The 19,499-nt window shown below is 38.0% G+C and overlaps 1 protein-coding gene across 1 annotated transcript in view; it reads right to left on the reverse strand.

Moving 5' to 3' along the window:
- Positions 1 to 19,499, reverse strand: part of LOC104524176 (arginine-glutamic acid dipeptide repeats protein-like) — a gene marked incomplete at its 3' end in the record, with an annotated part of 80,683 nt that overhangs the window by 33,324 nt on the left and 27,860 nt on the right. The window contains exons 4-6 of the mRNA XM_010167003.1: positions 5,413 to 5,544; positions 3,822 to 3,918; positions 118 to 222 (exon numbers count right to left, since the gene is read on the reverse strand). Coding sequence (XP_010165305.1) covers positions 118 to 222; positions 3,822 to 3,918; positions 5,413 to 5,544 — 334 coding nt within the window. The remainder of the gene's footprint in view (positions 1 to 117; positions 223 to 3,821; positions 3,919 to 5,412; positions 5,545 to 19,499) is intronic.

A 19,499-nucleotide genomic window follows, 5' to 3' on the forward strand; every position in this document is an offset into this window, starting at 1 on the left:
CCCCACCTTCCTATCAGCATCATATTTGATCATAACTTCTCTTCCCCTGAGTAGTTTTCCTGTTCCCACAGGCTCAGATCAGTGGTAAAGTTTGCCTTTAAAAGTCACTTCACTTACCTTGTCTCTGGATTATAGCCCAGTATGTAGAAAAATGAATCCACTCGGGCTTTAAACTCTCTAGCAGCAAATATGTCAGAGAAATGGGAGATATTACACTTCCCCCTGAAAGAAAGAGGGGAAAATGGTATTAGAATTCTATCTTGAATAACAGCTATTTTAATTAAGTGCCACTGCAATCTGTGCACAAGCCACAGACATCCTTGTGTTCTCATAAATGTCTAAGACTTCATAAACATAAGCTTGTTGTAACAAATAACCACATAGATTCTTCCCATTGTGAAAAGGGAAGAAAATTCAGTTACAGCGTCTCAGATGGTATTCTACAAACATTCAATAATTCTCATTTAGCCAGCACACAGTTCTGAGGAGCCCAAATTCAATCAGACTAATGAACAATATCTCCTCTAGAAATACAATCCTGAAAAGATCTTACATTCTAAGTTTTTACAGTCCCATCACACATCTTTAAGGAAGCTTCAAAAAGTCTACTATCCATATTATTTGGGAAGTCATCTTTTTATTTAGAAAGCTAAATAAAAATTCAGTTTAATAAGAAATAAAAAGCAAAGCTCTGCTGGTTTTAGCAAGACTGCAATTCTAACAATGCAAATTTCAAACACAGAAAAGTTTCATCTTTCTTTCATACATGAGAGAAACACAGACATTAAAAAAGAGAAAAAAGAGAAAAGAGGATTTATTAGCTTGTTCTACAACAGATTGTTAATATTATTTTAATATGGTTTGTTGATGAAGTCATTATCCTTAAGGATGAGCATGAAGAATAGCTGGAAGAAGTTGCACCTCATTTCTTCAAGGTTTGTCGGACTGTTAATGTTCAACAGCTGCTCGTGTTTTGTCAGTCAATGCATCGCAGTTTGCTGCCACCAAGTAAATCACATCAGAGCAGGCAGAGAAAAACGGGCCAGACAGCCACAGAGTTAGTGCTTTCTATCTAATCCCCAGTCAATGCAATAAACAAAGCACAAGATTTTGCTCTTTTTCAGTATGTCAAGCTTTCTAGCATTAACACAGATAGCATCTCTTTTCACTTGTATTTACTGAATACTATTTGCTATTATAAATAATCTGCTATGGGGCTTATTTAACATTGCAAAAAGGTTTGCCAGTCTTGGTTAGAATTGAATGAGAAATGCTATTGGGACCAGTACACCAAGATTAATAATTATTTTGCCTGTAATAATACTGGATCTGTTTGCCCAGTCAGCTAGCCTCTAGCCAAGAAGCAGAGCTTAAAAGCACTGCATACTTCAAAAACTGCACTACAAAACTGGAATACTAAGCTTGCTTCCCTTCCTAATCTTTTCATGGCAAAGCTCTTCAAAAAGGCTTACCAACCAACAGCCACTAAAATCTCTGCCTTGGAACATGAGCTCTTCACACAACACCCACTACTACAGGTGAGGAAATAACACAGCAGAAGGATGAATCAAGTTGCTTGCCTGCAAAGCAAAATCAATACGGCTACCCTGCGAACTGAGGCTGCATAATTGTCCCTATGATTGCCTAATTCTCAGTCAATTGCCTTTCTGGCAAAGGACAAAGCAACACTGGATTTTGCACAGGTCATGCCAGGTTGTAATGGAACATTAAGGCAGCCCATAATTGAGATGTCACACAGAAATACTGAAAGACAAACTTCTTCACTAATATTTATTTTATCCCTGGCGGCTGAAGCTTGTTTCCTTGTTTAGTCATTTAGAAAGAAAAAAAATGAGAAGGGGTATTTGTTTTGGTATTTCACATTAAATTCACATTTTAAAAGTATTTTGGGGAAAAATATCCAGATTTCTTTCAATAATTCATCTGACAGTTAATAAGCAATTTCTAGATAAGCTTGTATTATCTATATTCATGAAAGCCATACATCTTGTTCATAGCATTTCAGACAAGTAGTACTACACATTACCACAAAGATTTACCATATAGGTAAAAAGGACATAACTCATTACACACTTCCATAGAGACCTACAAGTATCCTCTCGTTAATTTTTTCCACTGGTTAGAGCAGAAGATTGCTAGTTACAATCACTGGTTTTATTTCCCAGTCTGTCATCAATTCATTGTGTGACCAGAGTAATTTGTTTGCACAGAGCAGAGAAATAATCTCATATTGCAATAAATTAGAATTTCGTGTTAACCCCATTTTCATGCATCACAATACATTCGGCCTACTCTATGTTCTCAAAGGGCACAAACACCATGTGCCATTATCCTTATGTTACTCTTGTACACCAAAAATTACATGTATTAATCACAATTTGCTGGAAAAGCATCAGCAAAAACCATAATCTTTATCCTGCAAAAGTACATTCTCTGAATTATCAGCCTCTTTAGATACTATCTACAGGCCTGTAAGAATTATCAAAAGTATGAACAACCCAGAACGCAACAAAACAACAGTGAAACCAAGAGAAACAAGAGAGAGATCTGAAAGGTGCCCATGGTACACACTTCCATACAAAAAGGCAGCAGATAAAACACAAGACAGGTTGAGGAAGTGACCAGTTTGGTCTTTCAGCAGCCTCCACTTTTTTGGAAGGGGAGAAGAGAAGGTTATTTTTCAAGTTTGCTTGTTATACACATATATTCCATTTTTATCTTTTCTTTAAGGAGAAGCTAAACTACTGCCAGGGAAAATTCCACACACATAGTTCAGTTTCTCTCTGTTTAAGCAGACAGTTAGATTGCCAAGATTGGTTCCAGAAAGACAGCCAACCTCCTGCTAGCTTGTTTCTAAGCACGCCAATTTAAAATTGGAAGGCAACCGTCTAAAAGGCACTGTGGAATTTCATGATATTATAGTACACCACTGGAATTCTCTGAGTTTATAAAAAAAGTCTAATATATAAATCAAAGACTTCTTCCCACCCTTATAACAGAAGTTGCAGCTAGTTTGTCTTGAAGTAAGTGGCTTCAGCAAAGTGACTCTGAACAAAAAAAAAAATGTCTCCAGATGGTTCTAGTGAAACACCATCTGAACATTATTATCAGGGAGATTATTCAATTTGCATTTTGACAATATCCATGCACGTTTGGCATGTCGAAAATCTACTGAAAAAGAATGCCTTGCTGTTTCTATTTGAAAACATGTTTTAAGCAATGGTGTATCCCCCTCAGCCCAGTCAAAGGTTAGGCACTTAAGTTAGAAAGTTAGTGGTAAAGAGAGCAGCAGCCTCTGCAGGGAAGGGCAGACAGCACAGAGAACAATACAGGGGTCCATTACCTCCTGTCTACACAGCTCGTTTTTAATGGAGCTCTTAGCTGAGCTGCAACAATGACAAGTGCCTCCGAGCAAAAAGCCTTTAACGCAATTTAATCAGGGCAACACACTAACAGTCACTTTACTAGCAGACGTTATTGTTAATAGTGAAATCAAACACGGAGGAGGGAAGGCGAGTATTTCTGCGGGAAGCAGCAATAACCTAAATTGGCAACGATGGGAAACCAAAATCTGAGCAACATTGATTAACGGAGATTGAAACGAGATTGTAGAATTAAAGTTCCTTTTTGAATGAGAACAGATATCACAAGTTAATTACTGCAGGAGATGAGGAGAAAACTGAGCAGTACTTACACACACACCAAAAAAACCCAAAACCCCACCCAACAGAAAAAGCACCTCTCAATAAGGTTTTTCTCACCCACCTCTGAGACACTGCACCACATCCTCTGTGACTCACCTGAGGGCAGCAGCGTGGTAAGTGTCAACATAATCTGAAATGAAGAGCTCTCGATTCTTGATAACTGGGTCTGTAATAACAAGCTCTCGTCCAGAGTCTGCCAGAAAGAAAAAACACAAATTAAAAAAACATCCAACACATGAGCTGTGGTCTGAAAGCATCTACCATTGCCATTTCTGCAGGTATTTGTTATGGGTCAAACTTTGAGGCTGTTTCTTAGATACACACTCCTCAGCGTTAGGATGACAAACATTCTGATTGTTTACATGGCCTGTGAGGTATGGAAATAACACAACACCCATTTGTACACATTAATTCTCTCTTGCCATATCTAAAGAACTGCTGAAGGGAAACAGATGTTAGGGGTACTGGGTGACACATCTGATTGACTGACCAGTAGAAGCAGTCACTCCTAGGTGCAATGAACTAGGCAAATTATTTTATCACTGACTTTTGGCTTCTGGCTTAAGGTTTTGGTTGTTTTGCATATTTAATCTCAAATCTTGACAGTACTAACTGCCTAGTGCTTTGGGTTTGAGATAAATATTGATATTCACATTCAAATACAGAAAATCCTCAGTGTTAACAAAAAACTGGAAGACAACTTTGTCTATGACTTGCTTTACAATACCTTTGAAGAACACACTAAAATACTTCTTCACATGCACAAGTGTGACCTAAAAAAGCAGCCATGTTACCAAAAACGCTCACTTTTTGACACTGTGCCTATAATCCCATTGTTAGAAGTTTCAAAACTATTAGTAAGAGAAATGTTAGATTTGTGCAGCTTTTGCTAAAAGCACACGCAAGATGTCCTTAAGGCCTGCAAAAAGGAGACTGTAATGCTCAACTTTGTACTGTCATGCACCAAAAAGTTGCTGTGTTCTATTATTTCAAGCATCAACTTTTATCATTAGAATTCACCTTGGAGTATCTTCAGAATTTTAACAGTTGCCTCAAGGAAATTTCCTGGTAAGAACAGAAGCAAATGTTATGTCTCCCCTAGAGACAAGAGATAAAGGGCATCGGAATGTGTTCTTCTGCTTCTATTAAACCCAAGATCACACTTGTTTTTGCAAAGAGATAAGGGGGGGAACTCAGCTATGAGTGCTTCAGTTACACCACTTACTGCAACATTAATCACAGTGAGTATTCATACTCGCAAGGTAGTAGGAATGTAAAAATGCAGTTCTCATGACACTACAGCAGTAACACACAAAAAATCGAAGATATCCACAATTTTTTCAGAGAACTTGGTCTTCAGTCAGTTAGGTATTAGTACACTGTCCAGAAGGCCTACAAAGGACCCAGTGTTATTTTTCCTCTCTACTCCCTCTTAAGGCATTAGTATAGTACAGCACAGTTAAAACCATACCTGAAATGCATCTGCTTATAGTTATGGTTACAAGACATACACTAGTTAGAACAAACAAGGCAGGTAAGAAACTATCATCCATCTTCTAATATATTGTTTTCATCAACACTCTTGGCTTCATATCCCTATACAAAAGTGTTCTTGCTTTCTGGACTGTGAAAACTTAAAATTCAGAGTACAAGTAAAGAAAGCCTTACTCTACAGAGCCTAACTTACCATTCTCATTGTGTCTGTCCTGAACCAAATGCTGATAGACTGAATCTGGGACTTCAGACTGGCGATAGTACCATTTGACATTCATAAGGAGATGGTCCCGTTTACTCTGAAAAAGAAGGTCTAAAGGCATTACTAAAAAGGAAATCAGACCACATCTGACACAATGTTCTAAAGTATAAAATTTGTTTTCACACTGAAGAAAACCTGAGGCAAGACCCAAAAGGGGGGAAAATATGTTTCTATGACAGTGAAACAAGGGCAATGTGCTAACGATCGACTTTCAAACTAGACAAAGGCAACAAGAACCTACTGCATCATCATGCAGCTGTATCTCTATATATCTGACCATCACATACTACTTACTGTATTCATGCACAAAAATACTAACCTAAGAAAAGAAGAGGCAGGGATCAGAAAAAGACTGGAATTTTTGGCCTCATGCAGCATGATCTTAGTCTGCTAATTTCTACAAACAAAAACTATTTATGGCCAAACACAGGGGAAAAAAAAAGAATACCAACAGCGATATAATTCAATGCAACCATTCTTAACAGCTGTAACCAGAGATACCAGATTTTTTTTTCCTCAAGGACAGATGGATTCAGACATAATCATAGAGGTTCTTTATTGCACTCCTTTACACAAAGGAATAGGATGCTGCACTGCAATACCGATAATTACAGGCTGACTGCTCACGCACCTCGCAAAACCAACAGCAAAATTTACACAACACTCTCTTGCTCAAGTGTTCCTTTTTGATGTGAAAATCCAGTTATTAGTTTACTCCTTCTTACAAAGGGACTGAGGCATAAACACCACTTAAAGAGAATTTTTAGATCAAGTTATTACAGACTCTCTGCTTCCGTTTATCTTTGAAACCCTTGGTAGCCAATTCTTTCTACTGCTCCAAAACACTTGAAGAAACAGAGGAAGGCCTACAGGGAAATTAGGATTCTTTTGGCATGAGGTAACTGCAAGCACCACTTGTTTGTTCTGGACTGTAGTTCTCTAGACCCTTCTAAGACTGCTCTTAAAACATTTACATTTACAAGATAAATCACAGATTACTGGAGCAGAAAGTTCTTATCTCTCCTGTTCACATCAGCCTGGTTGTTACAGCAATTTCCACCCTTTCTGCTTAATAAACAACGTCAAAAATCTTTCCATTAAATGCACTTCTGGAAGCTGTTGATTCAAAGCACATGTAATAGCACCAAAAAAGCTGCTAGTGGCAGCATTGTGCCAGAAAAAAGTTTGTTAACTAATGCACCACTACCACATGTGCTCTGGGTACTGAATGCCTCAAGAAACATTCAACATACTGAGCATATTTGGACTGTACAGGAAGTTACCTCTTAAAAAAAAAACCAAATCAAAACAAAAAACCCCTCCACTTTTGCAATCAAATACAACAAGCTTGTCTAATGCATTTATAAAGATCAAAAGGACAAAGTCAGAGGCAACACTGCTTTCTGCTGCCTGCTGTTCAAAAAAGGTGGCTGCAGACTTTTCTGTTCTCCTGAAAAGCTGCGTGCATCAGTTTTTATCAATAGTCTCTGAATTCTGAACACAAGAAAAAAGTGAGTACATGTTTTGTTACCCTCTTGCTAAGAGTTCATAAATTCTATCAGGGCTAACAAGAACTGCGTGCAATAATGATGGGAAACATTAACCCAGCATTTCTCTGCAAATTCTCTTTGCATTTCTTAGTGGAGAGGGAAAAGCACCTCTCGTGTGTTACATGAAGCCCTGAGAGCACGCTCAGAAAGCATCACCGTGGCACTAAAACTACTCACTTCTATGCACAGACAGTTTGTAACGAGCATCAAAAGCCAATGCTTCAATTTTCTTGGTTTGTCCCATTGAAGTCAGATAGTACAACACTCCAAAGTGCACTGTGGAGGTGACATAACTACATACAGATATATATATACACACACACACATATATATATACACACACATATAGGTGTGCAACCACAAAGGAGGACTACAAAATACAGTATAGAATGTTGGTGGTGGCATTTTGGAATACCAAATTACATTATTGAGGGAGAAGGACTAGAAATCTACACTCAGCTGTGCCAGTGCTTACAAACGCTTATCTGCAAACCAAATCATCAAAAAGTCTGTACAACAACCAGTAGCCAATGGTGAGACCTGAGAAAAGGAAACAAATTACTTCATCTAGGTTAAAAATAATAAATAAATACATAAATAAATAAATAAATAAATAAGAGCTAGTGAGGGAGAGGACAAAGGTAGCAAATGAAGAATGAACAGGAAACAAATTACTTCATCTCGGTCAAAAATAGAAAAATAAAAAATAAATAAAAAATAAATTTAAAAAAAACAAGCTAGTGAGGGGGAGGACAAAGGTAGCAAATGAAGAATGAACAGACAGAACCCCCTCTGTAACCCTTACAGTGATTCTGCTACGAGGGGACATTTCTGCAGAAGGAACTCTGAAATGTCCAAATCTGTGCGAAGGTCCATCCTTTACACACATACACATTGAGATTAGATTACAATAAAACAGGAGAGATACAAACTGCCAAATGTTTTCATTGCTTTGGAATCACAGAGCTGCGAGTTGGGAGGTCGCAGCTTTAGTCTGAGTTTGTAGAGGAGATGGTGATGCAATCACTGCCCTGTCTCAGTTTCCTATTCTATGATAGAACAGCACAGGGCTGGGGGTGAGGCCAAGGTCAACACTTACAAAGCATTCTGATATAGAAGGAATTAGTGGTTGGAAGTGAGGTTTTTCCACTTGCTGCCATAAGAAACCATCTCCTTTTCTCCCCTCCTCCCAAAAGACCCTCCCAGTTTGTCATCAGTCAATGCAAAGAAAAGGTTTTGCTTATTGCTCCATCTCCTGTAAGCTTCACTGCAAACATCCAAATTCCCCAATACACATTAAAAAACTGGAATAGCAGAGGATTACACGAGAGTTTATTAGGAATATTCACACATTAACACACAATGAAGGCAGGAGAAGTATTTACTGTGTTTTGTAGGATTTTATCCCATACTTAAGACTGACATAACCCCTACATACAGTCCAGAGCTTTTCCCTAGTTCAAGTATTTTAATCTGATGGGAAGTTACTCATTTTCCAACTTGAAACTTTGTTCTCAGACTCACAGAAGGCTTCGGTTGTTCCCTTCACTGTGTTTTACTCCGGAGGTTAGCAGCTGCTCTGCACACTGAAAGAGAACAGCAGTTCCTCCCCTGAAATCAGATTCATGATCAGGAAGAACATGGGGAATGAGATTGAATTTCAGGAGGCTGGCTGAATCGAAGAAGTTTTCAGGGAAATGATGAATTGCCCTACACTGCAACCTGCCAACAGGAATGGTATTGACTTCTTCAGGCTGATCATGTAGTTGTGAGGCATTGTCAGAGGTGAACATTACAAAGAAAAAGAAATTACAGGGCTTTTCATACACAGAAAAGTGGCTTTTCTTTCATTACACTTTCAGAAACAAAAATAATGTATCTTCAGAAATCATGTAGAAAAAAGATGAAGGTAGAATCAGAACCAAAACAGATAACAAAAACAACAGACAATCAATATAAATGGTGTATTGGACTAGATGATCTCCTGAGGTCCCTTCCAACCCCTACAATCCTGTGTCTAAGCACAGATTTGAAGCCATGGCATACACCAAATTTCTCTGCTTTTAACTTCTAAAAGCTGAATTTGATGAAATAGGCTTTTTAAATGAATTATAAATGACAGGAGAAGATTAACATGGCCGATATACATATCTCTATAAATTATCAGACTCATTATATATCTTTCAAAATGGAAAGCAGCACATGCCCCAGACAATGCTGACTGCTCTTCATCAGGTGGTGGGTTGTTTGGTTTGGGTTTCGGTTTGTGGTGGGATAAGGTGGTGTTTTTGTTTGTTGGTGGGCTTGTTTGGGGGGTTTTTTTGGGGGGGGGAGGGTTATCTGATCTCCTTTCTAAATATCTCTTTTTACCATGACTGCTGCTTTTTGTCCAATTAATTTAAAAGCTTCATCTTCAAAAGTATTTTCTGTATCTACTCTGCAACATGCATGATTGTGGGTTTTAACCTGAAGTTTCAATCGTCTGTCAGAATCTCATTTTTCACATTTACATCTTTGCACAGAAGTTCCTAGACGTGCTATTTTGTCAGACAACTTTCTAAATATGTATGTCATTACAGAGCAGACTCTACTCAGAGGTGTCAAGACACCAACTTCTGTGGTAGTCTATGTATTTTAGAACCATGTGCACACAAAAGAAATGTCCCCTAGTTCATAAAGTGTTACTTTTATATTTTTTACTCCTTTACATATGAAAAGCTGCAGATAGTCACATGACAAATCACAGTAAAGGCAAGTGCTTTGAAGTGTCTTTCTGTCAGCTCAAAAAGATTCCCTGTGCTACAAACCTCCATTCTCCCCTTAAATTAAAATATCATCTATTGCTACAGTACTCAAAAAGTACTCTTCGGGGGGTTTTGTTGTTGCTGTTTTGGTTTTTGTTCCTTTTAAAAAAAAAAAAACAAACACGAATCAGTTTTGAACATTCCACAAGAATTAGATAAAATCTGTAAGTGGATTAAGCGTCCCAGTTTACATGCATCTGGTCAACCAGTATTTAAAAATGAGCCTCTCCCTTAAAAGGGAAAAAATTAATCTTGCAGGTTCTGTTTAAAAGTGTGAATTTCCACAGCATTTGTGACAATTTCAAGGTGCCAGTTTTCTTGTAGAACACACTTGAAAATGGAGTTATTGCACATTACAGTTCTTACCTTAAGAGATTCCGCATTCTCTTCCCAGGGTTATGACTAACCAAATCGTGCAAATGATCACAGATGTCCTGCAGATTCTCTCAGAGGATTTAAGCAGTATCCTTCATTACTTGCCCTATTTAGATACCACGTTAAATCACAACTAGCTTTGGAAACAATATACCAAATGCTGGAGATGACAGATGGGCACGCTGGAGTCAGCGAATAGCAGCTATGCCAAAGAAACAAACAGCAAAATAGAAACAAGGACAAGAACATCTTTCCTTTCAAAGACTTTCAACAATGACTTTTTTTTCTATCACACACACAAAAAAAATCATGTTATCAATTCCAAGCTACCAAATTCTTTGTCTCATTTTAACAAATTGTTAAATATTATAGCAGTCACTCCACTGTTGAAAATAAACATCTTGTGCATTGTAGAACAGAAGCTCTGGCCTAACAAAGCCAGTTTTTAAGTGGACATTATATTTATTTTTTAATACTACAAATCAACCCACTCCTTTGGGGTACTGTTTGTCCCCAAAAAATTATTATTTAATTTCACACAAATAGTTCTAATTATGCTCCATGACAAAGTAATCAGACTGACTCCAATGCAAGTGGTAGATCTGACTTGCTCTACTTGCTGTGCCCCACTCCTCCCTGCCATGCTGAACTGAACCCACATTCCTACTCCTACTGTACAAGTATTTTTACACTTACTCAATTTTGACATTTACTAATATTTAAAGGAGGGAAAAAGAAAAATAAAGACTACTCATACCAGAGCCCCTGGAGGCGGTGGGGGAAGCAGAGGTGGGGCACAAATGAATCTATCTGTAAATCAGGATCATTTTTCTTCCCACTCTGCAATAGCACATGTAATTTCGAGATCTCAGGATATCTTTTTAGGCCATTTTCTAATTAAATCAGAAACCTGATCAGCTGTTTGTAAGCCAAGAAAATCCAGCTTGGTTATTACTACAAGTGAATGTTATTTTTGCAGCTTGATTATTTAATTCAGATGCACGCATATTAGCACATAATTACTTCTTGCAAACAAAAGCTTTGTCAAAAGTGAGAGTTATCAGTATTGGGCAAGAAATATAAATGTTAAATAAGAGCACTAAATATAGCAACGTGCAGTTTAATCCTCTCTGCCCCTCAAATACAAAAACCAAGCAGCAGCCCTTTTGGTTCCTGTCCTCTTAACCTGAACCAACACAAAGACTGCAACCTTTAAACCTGTTAGTGTTATTTAATGACTATTCCATCTACAAGAGCTTTTCTAATAGAAACATGCCTTGATGGCTTATCTCGGTGCACAAGGCAGGCCACAAAGAACTGCCGGCTTGATTGAGCGCAGTAATGGAAGGCAGGAAATGAGAAGGCTTGGTTAAGCCGCGGATAATCGATCAGTGTATTCAGTGAAGTGTGAGCTGAGCTGGGAATAAGCTGCCTGGGGTACCAAATATTGCTGTTTCCAAGGTAAAGTCCCATTTCTGTGATCTATGTAGGAGAAAGCATAATTTATTGACAAAACAATATAGGATTTTTTCACAATGTCTTGCTCTTGACATTTTGCGATTGTTTACAGCAAGAATTTCTCTTGTGTCCCTTTTATTTAGAAGTTTAACAAATGAAACGCCTTTTGGAACTCATGAAGTCACCTCAGCATGCTGGACATTAATTCAGTCTTGTGTACAAAATAACTCAGTTGTAAAACAAGCATCACACTCACCTTCCCCTGAATTTCACACTTTTACACTCACGTATGCATGTGAACACTCGTACACCTTCAGGGACGTTCTCGTTCTGACGGCTGCACAAGAAACACAGCCCTTTTCCTCAGAGCCACTCTGCTTTGTTGAGAATATGATTTGTTTTAGGTGTCTACTAAAATTTGAAGCAAGACTGTTTGCAAACAACGGCAAACATTACACAGTATAGACAGGTTATTTGTAGACAGAGTTGCTTCCTACAGAAGGAGAGGGGAAAGCTTACAAATTCCCTAAACACACTGGTAAATCTCAGCCTACATACATACCAATATACACATATGCCAGTGAAAAACAACAATCTGTTTGCCTACACCTTTAAACAACTGCAAAACGTGGCCAAAATTAGTCTGAAATCACGACTCATTATCTGCAAGGTTGTGTTTTGTGCATTGTGGGGAGATGGCCAGATAACCAAAGCCTTAGTATACAGCTATCAAGGCTCAAGCCTTTTTAAAAACACTAGGTGATACGTTACTTATCCGCATGTTAATTCAGAGTAGCTGCCATATGTTGTCTTCTAGTGTGGGTGGTTTGGCATTATAGTTGCTAGACTGTCTTAAAAAAAATAAAAAAAAATAAAAAAATACAGTTTTCAGACCACTAGAAGAACTGTACTATCAAAACCTGTTACACTGCCATTTTATGAACACTAGATGTTCTGGTGGGATGGCTATTATAGTCACAAGGCAAGAACAGCATGTATGACAGACAAAGAATAATTATGGTAACTGACAACTAGGGAGAGATCCATCAGAAACTGCAACAAATAGCACTAAAAGACTGCAAAACCCTTCGTGAATTCAACAGTAAAGTCTGTCTCATAAGGATACAGGTCAGCACTGAATTTCACTGTGCTTCAACCAGATGCTCTTCTAAGGCAAAGCTCAAACTGAGCTATCTGAATGCATGTTTCTCTCTTCCCTCTGTCTGTTCCTCACAGGTCTGCCTTCTCCTCCACACTTCCACAAAAATCAGCTAATATGAAATAAATGTTACCTAGAAGCTCTTAATTCTATTTAATGTCACTCATAAATCTTCCCTCCCTCTCAATTTCTGCTTTCCAGATGTCCAAAAACATCCTGAAATAATTAAGCCAAAAAATCAGCCCCGGTTACCCAAGAGCTGATATGCTGCAATTCAAAGATGTAACCAGTACACAGACCCAGCTTCTTCAGCAGATCTTCCCAGTAAAATCAGTACACTGGATTAGTTCTTTGTCTTTTGCAGACACCTCAACTACTCACGCACCAGAGTAGGGAAGTGCTTGCAGATCTAGGGGTTACAACTCCCCTTGGGTCTGCAGGTGGGAGGTGTTACACATTAGCACCTCACTAGTCAGCCAGATAACGCTCCATAGAAATGGCATCAATAAGGAAGAGAGCTCTGCACTCCTAATATTGCACTTTACAGAGAAGATAATCCTCTCCAACATACCAATAACAGCTTCATCCCCAAAGAGCTTGTAACTCAGCTAGAATCACATTCGGACAACTCTTTCAAACACCTCTATTCCCTTCTTCTGCTACTAGTTTCTTGCTATTTTCAATTTCTCTTAATTATTCACTTCCAAATGAACTGGCAAGGGGTGCATGTCAGCAATTCCCCTTGACAGAGAAGCTGACGTGATTATGTGGAATGCCAACAACAGGATATCAACCTGTGAATTAGGAACCATATGAAAAAAGGAAACAAGGAACAAATGAAAATATCATTAGGCAAACAGTCATTCCTTTCAGGGACCTCAGCCCATATGAAACACTAGCTTTAATAAGTCATTTGCCATAAGCCAAATAAAAATTAGGCCTGTCTTTAGAATCTTGAAACCAATTCTAAAAAGCAACTGTGAAATAGAAAACTGAAATGGAGTGTTTAGGCCCTACCATCTTGGTTAAAGAATAAGTCACTATTTAAATCTTAATCTTTGACAGTGTTTCTTAAATGCACAGGGCCATTAAAATTTAACATGAAGTTTCTTGTTTTCTACTGAGACAGAAAAACAAAGAAGTATTTAAAAATCTATTATAACAATTACTGGCTCAAGTTAGCTAAGTTAGTTACAGAATGACACGCTTCTAGATATGCAGAAGTCTTTGCCCAAGTTATTTGCGTTTTCTACCCACATTGCCAAGGCAATTTCCTCCTTACCTACAAGACTCAAAATTAATCCCATCTTCCCTACTTTTAGCTGGTGGTGACACAGGAACAGAGGACCAGAAACAGCACACTCAAATCCCACAATACACCAAATATCAGATATTAAATACATATTCATTCACAGGCTTTAAGCTTTTGAGCAATCTAGAAAACAGAATTGAACACAGCCTCATTCAAGCTTTCAAGGAGAAAAAGAACATTACTCATTTCAGGTAATGACCATAAGAGATTTCTGTATTTAAAACAAACTATAGTATTTATTCCATAAACTTTTCAGCTTTACTAGAAACAAAGCTGCTTACTGTGCCAAGATCAAGCAAGTCACCTCCTTTCCTGTTCGTGAAAAGTACACTGTTCACTTAAATACGCCAATACACTTAAAATTTCAGTGCAATTCTAAATGACAAAAGATAATTTCACCTTGTAAGATAAGCAGTTATGCTTAAAAACTGGCTAGCTTAAAATAAAACTATCAAAAGATCTTTCATGAAGGTTATGGGTCATAGCTTACTACCTCATTTAATTCCTTTGTGGTATCTTTCTGCTCTGTTTCCCTTTGATGTTCTTTGAATCCCATCTGTGGTTCATGATGTCAGTTACGCTGAGCAAAAGCATAAAGTAACCACACCATTACAGCGTGGAACTACCCACGAACAAGCCTGTTTAATTACAGCTGTCAGGGCTAGAAGACAGTGTGTCACCCCATTTTCCCCCCATGAAAGCTTCTGTGGTACAAAACACTTTCCCCAACTGACTGCTCCCTTCTTGGAGAGCATCAGCAGCTGCCTGCACCAGCAGATCCCCATCGGTTCAGTGTGTTTGTATCTGATGAAACCTGTGCAGAGAAGCTTTGTCTGTGTGGCCTCCACAAAGGCCCAAGAGGAAAGCAGAGTACAGCTGCACACCGTAGCTGTGGACACTCAGCTGGGTCCATCCAGGTTTAGTATTTTTGTTTTAGGAAGCCACATCTCCACGCAATACCCATGTAACTTTGCATTGTGAAGATTCAGCACAACACACAGAACTACTGCATCTGTATATGTGTGTATATACAGTACACCCAGCTCTACTGGACAAAAACCACAGATGAAGCTGTGGAGGTGTCACATCTCAGCTATTATTTCTGCGGGTATCACAAAAGCCCTTGACGAAAGACACAAATGGGTGAGAATTCATTAACAGGCTGTAATTAAAATCACTGCTAGAGAAAGCAATAAGCCCTATTTTTTGATCACAACATCTCTGTTCACCTTTGCTGCTTCTAGAGACTCCACTCTGATGACAGCTTATGCCTCTCTCACAGAAGCAAATTTGGCAGCAAGCTGCTGAGCCAGTATTGATAGCCACCCTCCTTAACACACGGGCTTATTAGCATTTCTATTGCTGCACTGCACCCCGTGCACGTTGTACATCAAATACGCTCTGTGGCAAGCATAATAAGCAAACAGTTACCTAACAACTAATGGTATTACAAATGCATTTAACTAATCATTGACTATATGCTCTGGTAATTAAATTCCATTAAGGTTTTTTTAAGCATTATCCTAAAGAAACACAACATTGAAATGAAAGCTACGCCTGACATTTGCCATTACACGTCATTTATAGTATATAGCTCACATCTAATTGCTGACCACCACCAGCCAGTATTTATCACTTCTATTAAAACAAGCAGCACGCAGTGGTGGGGCTATTTGAAGTCATCATATACAGTTTAAATAGATTTCTCACCTTTGAAATATCAAGAGGATTTTCTTTAACATCTCACTAAGGGGTTTACCTTTTAACAAAGAGATACCAAGAGCTAAAGGATAAAAACAATCAGGAGAGAGTTTGCTCTGCAAACCCAGCACAGAGTTTGAACAGTCATGTGGCTGTTAAAATATCACCTAATGGTCAGGGGAATTTTATGACAGGAAAAATTAAAGCACTTCTGCAAACTGGCCCACTTTGGCAACAAGCTGGGCTTTAAAATTATAAAAAGGAAAAAAAAAGTGTGATCAGCCAGCTCCTGTGACTTGGCTATTTCACCGCATAGTCAAATGCTACTCCTATGAGGAAACAGAGTGTATTTGGAAAATAAATGCCTGGAAAGTAAATGTTTCCTTGTGCAGCTTCTCAGAGGATGTAAACATTTGTTTATGAAACGGTCAGTTACTTAAACATTTACGTCCTCTAAGAAACTGCACCTAATGCTCTGTGTTATAGAAAAAGCTAACATTTTAAATCAGTTAAAAAAATGTTTCCTACACATGTGCTTCAGGTATTAGGGTGTTCAGACAATGGCTCATAAACAGGGTCATGACATAGTCTTAATAAACATAATACTGTCAGTAGCCAATGCAAAACAAACCAGAGCACCTAATTAAGAAAACAAAACAGCAGTCTTAAAAAAAAAAAAAAAGGCAAGTTGTAGAAGATACAACTGACTGTATCTTACTATGCAGGGAATTTCTAATACAGATCATTACTGTCCACTGTGATATCAATAGCTGGAATTAGCAACACGACTTTATTTTTCTTTGTATTTATATGTAAATCAGTACTAAATAAATATACCCCAAACCAGGTCCAAAGGCTGCAATCTAATCTAAACCTGTAGATTGGAAAGATGGCCTTCATTCATCTGGAAATAGCTAGATATTGAAAATGCTAAAATCAGAAATAACTACACTGGAGAATAAAGGGGACACATTTACCTGCTATAAAAGCAAAATGCTCAAAGGAAAAGTTGAGAGAGAGGTACAAAGAAAAAAACTTTTCTCAGGTGCTGTCATGCATGAAAGTCATGTGTGAGCATGCAACTGAGATGAACCATGAGAAAAGGAGTTCTGAAACAAATATATATAGCTTTTAAACACACAGTACACATATCAGGGACACCACTGCCCTCTCATTGGTATTAAGATTAAAGTGAATACAGACAGCCAAGCTACTATACAATTCTAAGGATAATCATTTGTCTTGGGCAATATAATCATCACAGCACTACAACTTCAACAAATGAAGCTACTAATAGCTTCCATTTTAAAAAAGTCAAGGTGTTATTTCAGTCAGAGGTGCAGAAATAGAATGCTTTGACACCAACTAGTAGTTCCATAAACCATTCAGCCCTCCTGTAGAAAGCAAATTAATTTACTTCATTACTAGAGCCATTGGATGGAACCCATCTTTGTCAGATTCAAATGCTTTTGGCTCAGAAATCATCATGTATTGTTACTGAAAGTTTATACATTTTCCCATTGTTCTGGGCACAAGAATTTATATGAGGTATATAATCACAGTCAATTTTTTTACAGACTTATTGAAAACAACAGGACACCTGATTAAGAATTCTGTGTGCAACCATTACATATAATTGCAGAAACTGGAAGAGTACCTTACAAAAAAGAAACAAAAAAAAAAATCATACAGCTAACCAAGACACCATAACCAAGGGGGTTTTTTTTACTAAAATTTATTAAGGAAATTTGCATAAAACCTTATTTGACTGTTTTAGAGATAGCTCATTATTTAGATTAGTTTCCTTTTACCAAATACAATCTTCTCAGCATGACTTTAAAAAATTGTTTTTAAAATCACCATGAGCTTAGTTCTTCAAACTGCTTACCAGGAGTCTCACTTGGGGAGGGAAAAAAAGTGTTAGAGACTATGTCATAAAACCAGGTGCTTTGATGCATTTGTTAAAGGAAGAAGCCTGCTTAATAGTGAAGTATGTATTTGAGAAGCTTGTGGAATTGTCTTCAGTTCTGGCCACACCATCTCTCTGACTTCTGCTTGTCACAAGCCCATGTATGTGACTGCACAGATCAGCACAGGACACAGACCACGTGCCCTAATGCTTTGGAAGTTGGGAGAATGCTGCCAGGCTGGAAGGAACCTCAAATATTACTTGGAACTGGACGGGGAAAAAAAATGAGAGAGTCCTAGCACACTGGGAGACTGATCCTAAAAGGTGTGGAGCTACCCGAGTATTTATTATCTTAGAAAAGGGAAATAGAATATTCATGCACCGGCAAAAGCAACACTAACAAATCCATTTTCCAACACTTGTAGAACAAGTGCTTTCCAATGAGTACAGTAATAAATAAATCTTTGATATAATGAATGATATACAAATTCAAATTTAAATATTTACTATGCAGTGAGTGCATTTCAAATGCAGGCATGCTCCAGCTACTCCCCCAGCTGTTTATTTTCCTGGCCCAACATCTTCACTGACAAAGAGCACCCTTGGTTTGATCACCTCTCCACCTTCAGCATCCAAAGGCAAGTACTAAACACCAACTGAGGCTACTGTGCCAACCCTCTTTGACATCAAGAACAGTCAACATGTAGGGAACAGAGCACAAAGGCCATGTCCTTCCTAATCAGAAGGGAAGATTACACAGTACATGGAATTACACCAAGGAGCAGATTACTCTGGAAGGCTGCAGAGAGCATCATGACAGCTGCAGTTTCCAGATGAAAGATTTATGATGATATTTTACCACAGTTCATGGAATTTTGCACTTCAGAGTGTGAAGCTTTTAGCTTAAAGGGCCAAACTACTTCAAAACTCAAACAGCTGATATTGAAATAATGTTCTGAGGGCTCAGAAAAGCAGAAACAGCATCTGAAATTGGTATACAATTTTCAGATATTTCCTTACAAATCTGCTTCAGCTAATGCAGGGAAGCATCAGTCACAGTCCACACTGACAATAATAATCTTCTTTGATCATGAGCACAGCACAGGGAGCAAGAATTTCTAGGTTTATGAACAATTTTGTAATACAAATATGCGAAACATTACAACACATCAGAATCAGAGAACTAACAGCAAATAATGGCTCCCTTTTTCGAAAACATATTTCTCAATCTTTTCAGCAACAGACAGTCTCAAAAGCATCCCAGGGAATACCTTTCTACAGATTTCTTGGCATACACATTGCATGATATTATATATTATGCACCTTCTACCTCACTGGGTCCTAAGGTTCAGACATATCAAAGCACCCAATTGCCTTTTTTTTTTCCCCTCCTCTCTTTTTTTCCAAACATGAAGAATATGAAAGCACATACTGAAGCTGGTCCTTGTTAGCAGGGCCATTTTCATCTCTTTAAACTCAAAGAGAGCAATTCCCTTGAAAACTGTCACAGCATTTTCGCAATCCATAAAGAGGAAGTTCAACAGCCTTAGGTCACTAATCATAACTACAGTAGATACAGAGCATAAATTATGTCTTTCTATTTCACAGTAGTGAATCATGTATATTCTTTTATCTTAATTACTTGATTCTTTCCATAAATCTAATATTCCAGACATGTTTGTAGCCAGTACGATGTAAACAGCTGCAACTCCTTTCTCTAAAGTAACATTCCCAGCATTAATGTTCCATC

Source organism: Antrostomus carolinensis, unplaced genomic scaffold, assembly GCF_000700745.2.
Source record: "Antrostomus carolinensis isolate BGI_N321 unplaced genomic scaffold, ASM70074v2 scaffold8020, whole genome shotgun sequence".
NCBI lineage: Eukaryota > Metazoa > Chordata > Aves > Caprimulgiformes > Caprimulgidae > Antrostomus > Antrostomus carolinensis.